The 6,033-nt window shown below is 35.3% G+C and overlaps 1 protein-coding gene across 2 annotated transcripts; it reads right to left on the bottom strand.

Moving 5' to 3' along the window:
- Positions 1–1,399: 1,399 nt before the first annotated feature.
- Positions 1,400–4,632, bottom strand: LOC131066622 (protochlorophyllide reductase). Of its 2 annotated transcripts, none has more exons than XM_058001432.1 (5): positions 4,377–4,632; positions 4,192–4,275; positions 2,684–3,218; positions 1,896–2,254; positions 1,400–1,796 (listed from the first exon to the last, which is right to left on the bottom strand). In XM_058001432.1, exons 1-5 carry the CDS (start codon positions 4,452–4,454, stop codon positions 1,641–1,643), a joined length of 1,212 nt encoding a protein of 403 aa, XP_057857415.1. In that variant the 5' UTR covers positions 4,455–4,632; the 3' UTR covers positions 1,400–1,640. The 2 variants fall into 2 exon arrangements, with proteins under 2 accessions (XP_057857415.1, XP_057857416.1); XM_058001433.2 differs by having other exon boundaries at positions 2,684–3,215; positions 4,377–4,593.
- Positions 4,633–6,033: the final 1,401 nt, after the last annotated feature.

The raw sequence follows: 6,033 nt of genomic DNA, 5'->3' as shown, positions 1-6,033 counted from the left end.
GGGGATTTTGATTTGTTTGAGGTCTAGAGGTTTAGTTTCCTGGCTTTTTTCGGAGGATTTTTTCTTTGACATCTGGTTTGACTGGGCTGGAGTTTTTTCTGTTCAGCCCATGTGCTTTTTCTGTAGCTTACTAAAGCTGTTTTTTTCAGCTGTGCATTGTAATGATTTTTTCATAATTCAATAAAAAGAATGTATTTTTCAATGCTCTTTTGCAAATTCAAGTGCAAGCTAATAAAATTGCCCGTTTGCACTATTAAACATTGGGCTAATGTACCTTGTATTATTACACACATGCCATCTTCCTCTTCTAGTAAGGACCTTTCACTTGCCAAAGGGCGCAAATGTGGCTACAGTGAGAGTGAATCATACCAAACAAAATTCATATGGCTCTCATGGTCCTCACCATTGAGCACATGGATAGCCCTTGTAGACGTGTTCGCTTTGTCACTTCTCAACCACATGATAGTTGTGCCTCTAGTTGGCTTAACAGTAGTCAGGTTCCTCAATTGAGTTTGATTCTCTTTCTTGTGAGAGTTGCTCCTTTAGCTTGAAGATGAAAATGAAGAAATCACCATTATTAAGTGGAAGCCAATTCCTGATAGCAAGACATCTTGTATGGCTGGTGGAAACCCTTTGACTCTGACCAGCCATCTCCTCCCGCTGATTCTAGACCTCTTGCAACTTTGCCATTTGATTGCACAGATTAAACTTGTGGCTGATACATAGGGTTTAAGATAGTTGAAAAGGAGACAATACACATGAAGAAGGGGCACTTGTAGAATGCATGCAACACATCCATTCATAAAGCAAGCACATCTCTCTTTAACATCATGAATATTATGATGCATTCCTAAAATTTGCATAATATATCAAGTTCAATATTATCTTTTTAATGTTTGCCGCTACTAAGGATTGATTCAGCCACTAAAAAATTCAACCAGAAGTTTGACCGAGTAAAACAAAAGAAGGTATACTATAACTTAAATATAAAAATGTGTCCAAATATTGAGATAAATGTGCCAATATTAATGATTACTAAGCAAATCTTACCTAGCAAGGATCCTTTGTCGTCTAATTTATTATGATATATTCTTAATTTGTATTGCAGACCACATTTTAGTATGATATGTGGTCTTTTTCTGTTGAAAAATGCTTCCTCCTCTCCTACTATTATCTTAAACAAAAACGCCTCAACTTATCTAAGATAAAATCATAAACAACAGGATTCATGTTCCCATAATCATGTAATCTGAGTTCAAATTTTCATGCAAACTGTGTTTTATGAAGGGGAACACCATGTCTTGGGAAATAAATGGTACACAAGGCCCAAGCATTAAAGATAGAAGCAAGCAAGAGAAAGGTTTGTAGAATCTGATTTTGCTTGAGATGTACACATATATGTCTAACAAAATAGTTTTTCATTAAAAAGGTATGGCTATGACCAACTTAACCTTTTGGATAATTGAAGCAATGTCATTTTATCTAGGTGCTGAAATTAAAGCATGACAAAGCTCCAGAACTATTTGTCACTATCTCCTCACTTTTGTAAGCTCAAACTAACTCTTCCATCTTAACAACACACACAAATATTTGGCAAAATAAGCCAAAAATGCACCTACCATATTGAACATAGGTGAACATCAAGCAAGTCCTACAAGCTTCTCACTAACTTCCCATAATTTTCTAGCTTTCTCAGCATCACTGGCTTCTTTAGATAACTGATTCTCAAACGAAGCACGGTCTTTGTTCCAGCTCCAATAAACACCTGATTTGCTCAAACTTGGATCACCAACCACCTGCATTACATGCCATTGGGATCCAATTCTCAAAAACAATGAAGCAAACCAGGTGAAATCTATCAAATTCTAGTTATCATGAACAGGATAAATGCATACCTTTGCAAGTCTTTGTCCTGCTTCTTCCTCTGAAACATATCCTTTAGTTATATATTTCTGAAAGGGTGGAAAAAGAATCCTGAACAGAGGAATATGCTCACGGAACAACCCTGTAGTAGCAATACACCCTGGGTATAATGATGCAAATGTGATGCCAGTGTCTTCATGATAGCGTCTGTGAAATTCCTGCATGGTTAACATGTTACAGACTTTACTGTCCTTATATGCTTTGGCTCCATCAAACTCACCCCCATCAATCATGGATGAGCTATTGACTCCATTCAAACCACCAGCGAGCCCTCTGAGATCACCAAGATTAGCCTTGGGTGGAACATTTCCGGCAAGAGTATTTGTATTACCTGTTAGCATACACATATACGTTACAAAGTTCTGCCTAACCAAGAGAAAAGGATTTTCCAGTTTCAATTTTCACATTAATTTGGCTAGTTCCAAATTGCATGAAATAGATTGTCTACAAAATGTCACAATTGTATATTAGAATTTATTTAAGAGCCTTGGACCAATAAATTCTAAAAATTATAAATAACTACTCCTGTATATTTGTATTAATTGAAAAATCCAAAATATTTTTAGAGATTCTGCAACTGTCAGAAGCAGGTTTTCCTGATTTTACAGGTGCCTTCTGTATTAAGGTTTTCACAAGCCACGCTATTACTTTCTAAATTTCTAAGGATAAACATTTGTTTACAGAGGCTCATAAAAAAATTTGGTACCTAATCTCAAAAAAAATGTTGGTTGCAATTAAAAAGGAAGAGATTAAGAAGTACCTGTAATTGATCCTACAATTATGACCCTCTTTGAACTGGAATCTGATTTTTTCATGTCCTCTATCAGCAATCGGGATAACAGAAAGTGACCCAGATGGTTTGTGCCCACACTCAACTCATATCCCTCAGCTGTGAACCTTGGTTCCTTGGCAGTGGGCAAATAAACTGCAGCATTACAAACCAACACATCTAGTGGCCTTCCAGACCGCCTAAAGTTATCGACAAACTGTCTTACACTTTCTAAAGAAGACAAATCCACGTGAATGACTGTGTAATTCTCTTTAGGAATCCCAACAGATTTTGCAGCCCTCTCTGCCTTGAGGAAATCTCTACAAGCCATAATAATATGCCATTTCCCAGACTCTCCGAGAGCTTTAGCAGTAGCAAGCCCTAAACCAGAGGATGCACCTGTTATAATAACATTACCCTTTCTTGCCGTCTTTTTACTCTCTGGGGCTTCCTGTGTATTCGCTGGCGCAGCCACGGTCTGTGCCCTAATTTTAAGGATATGGGTATTCCTTTTTAATGTTCTCTGCTGTACAAGAAAAAAATACATTAATCAGTTTATGTATGTTAAACCTAAAACGTCAAGTAAATTATGCAGCGATATCCAACTACTTCTAAAGAAAATGCATTGAAACCCCATCAGCGTTTACCAATTAGCCACTACATACATTGCAATAAGCAAAGCCACAAGGTTCAAAGACTTCAGTAGGTCTAAGAAGTTCAAAAGGTTTCAGAAAGATTTGGAACTGTGTGACACACAAAATTATGCATAATCACAGAAATAAAATACTACAAATGGCATAGAATGCCAATGCACAGTGTTCAGAACAACACAACCCCGTGCAATTGAGAAAAATTCTTCAAAAAGATGGCCTTTTCTAGTAAAGTGCACACTCTAGGAAGAAACTTGACAAGAAAGCTGAGAGGTGTTAGTTAAACTCAACATCCATTTGAGATGGTCTGAAAAATGTATCAAAATTCATGGAAAACTGTAATCAGATGACAAAAACACCATTGAAGAGAAATTTACAGACCCCAATACTGACATTGTATTTCCTATGGCACATAAACTAACCATGTTAATCATTAGAGAATCCAGACTATTCTGGCGTAAAATCCTTTGTTATGGATTCAAAGCTATCTGCATGAGAATCGAATTCACAGAATTGGACTATCCCAGCCAGCATTATCATTAAAGCAACGTTAGTCTGCTTTCCTAGACACCAGTATCCACATTAAGGTATTGTCCGCAAAGGAACATACAGCCCTCTTACATTCTTTTCACTGTTTCTAAGCCAAATAGTCCCCAGTTTTCAGAGAGCAGTTTTGGTCTAACTTCTGAGAGACGTGGTGTAACTTTAGAAGTGAAATCTAGCTAGTCCCCAATTCTATAAAAGTTTGATTAGCTATGTATAATTCTCTAAACTACAATCATTCTTAAAATTCAAATCACCGTTCAAACCCAACAGGCAAATGATAACTGTCAAATAAAATGGACTGACCTTGCCTCCGATAGCAGGTGAACTGAATTCTTGCTTCCCATATTCCACCGGTGATACGCCCAGAAAAACAGAGTCCCTGGCTCCCTGCAACCAACAATTTTTTTAGTCTGTGTCATGAAAAACAATTTGGATAGCATAAAAACACTTTTGAATTGACACCCACTTAAACAAAATTTATGAAGTACCTCCTTTGGCAGAGGAAATGTTCGGGATAGAGAAGATTTAATGGCCGATTGATGAAAAGTTCCTGAAATAGAAGCCATGATCTTTGCACACAGCTGCGATTTGCCCTCTACTTCACAAACCAAACTTTAATGACCATTACAGCATGTTCTAGAGTAATATTGCATCAATTTTCTTTGGTCACATATGCGGATTTCATGAACTTGATATTTCGGATCCTAAATATCCATGGAGAAGATAAGATAAATGTGTGTTTTAGATATGATTTTGCCAGCTGGATGGAAGTTCAGGTATGTGCGAGGATTAAATATTTTCTAGCCAATCAAAGGAAGTTGGGCAGATACGTTTGGGATCAGACTCTTCAAGGCTCATATTGCTTTATAGGTGGGTAGCATGTAAAAATCAATAAATTTAATTAATTTTTTAATTGAACAAAACATAGAATAAAATAAGTGATGTTCAAATGTGTGATTTGCAATGAATTTGTTCTAAAGTGCTAGTTGTTTGAAAGTATTGGTGTTATTTATTTTAATTTTGTTGGAATTTATTAAGAGTAGTTGAATTATTGAAATTTTATATCTTGTTTCTATAAGAAGAAAGCAATGTTAAATTAATTAATATTGAGTAAAGAATATTGATATTTATGTTTATTAAGTGCAATTAATCATTACTAATAAATCGAGTTTAAGTGATGTCAACAGAGTTAATAGAGTTTACATTAGAATAAGATATTATAATTTTTCATTATGGAAAGTATTTAGTTTTCAAACATGAAACACTGTGTTACATTTAATTGTCATGGTTAAAAATCTCATAATTTATGTTTTCGAGGTACAAACAGTGAGAAATAAAAATGTACTATATGAGAAGGCAATCATGACAATGATTTAAGTATTTTCAAGTCATCATATCAACTACCTCTAATTTTTTTCTTGCGAAATTTGTTGAAGAAGGGTGTCTAGGTTGTTGATAAAGGAACTAGAGCATTGATATTCAACACCATGCATGTCATATTTCTCAAATTGCAATTGATGCTACTAATTAAGTACATACATTGATAAATTTAGTGTAATGTGTTTTTTTATGTCAACACTACAAAAATGAGATATAACATTGTAAGTACTAAATGTGGGAATACTAGCAGTAGCCATAAATGGAAGGCTAATATCATAGTCAATGTCATGAGGAACTTTTGGAATACTTGATCCAATAAGTTTGAATCTATATGGGAATTCCTAACAATAGGATTTTGAATGCTGGAAGTGAATATTGTTATTTGCAATGGGCTAGAAATCTCAAATAATGGTGCAATACTAGATTCTTCCAAGAAATAAACAATACATTGGCTTTGAATTTGGTTGCACAAAGTGAATGCGGCTGAAATATTTATAGGGGTTGTTTGACAATCTTGTTAGTGTCAAAAGAAGACTCAACAATAAAGTTGGAGGGCTAGGAACATTAACATGAGCACAGAATGCTCAATATGTCAATAGTTACATTTTGAGAATATAGTATAAGATTATGGAATGTAGTTGAAAATGAAGGAAACATTTCAATATTAAGACTAGTACTAATCAAGGGATATCCTTTAAAAGTGCTTTCAATGGCAGCATTAGTGTTGTTGGTGGTAGGACCTATAGGAAGAGAGATAGGTACATG

Source organism: Cryptomeria japonica, chromosome 4, assembly GCF_030272615.1.
Source record: "Cryptomeria japonica chromosome 4, Sugi_1.0, whole genome shotgun sequence".
In the NCBI taxonomy this organism is placed as follows: Eukaryota; Viridiplantae; Streptophyta; class Pinopsida; order Cupressales; family Cupressaceae; genus Cryptomeria; species Cryptomeria japonica.
Note: the sequence above shows the minus strand (reverse complement) of the source record. Positions and strands in the feature narration are given on the sequence as shown.

Bases quoted from the DNA above. Each gene is read 5' to 3' on its own strand.
- LOC131066622 (XM_058001432.1), bottom strand. From the start codon at position 4,454: ATGGCTTCTATTTCAGGAACTTTTCATCAATCGGCCATTAAATCTTCT. The intron at 4,276-4,376 runs GTACTTCATAAA...TGTTGGTTGCAG, and splicing joins CATTTCCTCTGCCAAAGGAG to GGAGCCAGGGACTCTGTTTT. The intron at 2,255-2,683 runs GTACTTCTTAAT...GTATGCTAACAG, and splicing joins AATTGTAGGATCAATTACAG to GTAATACAAATACTCTTGCC.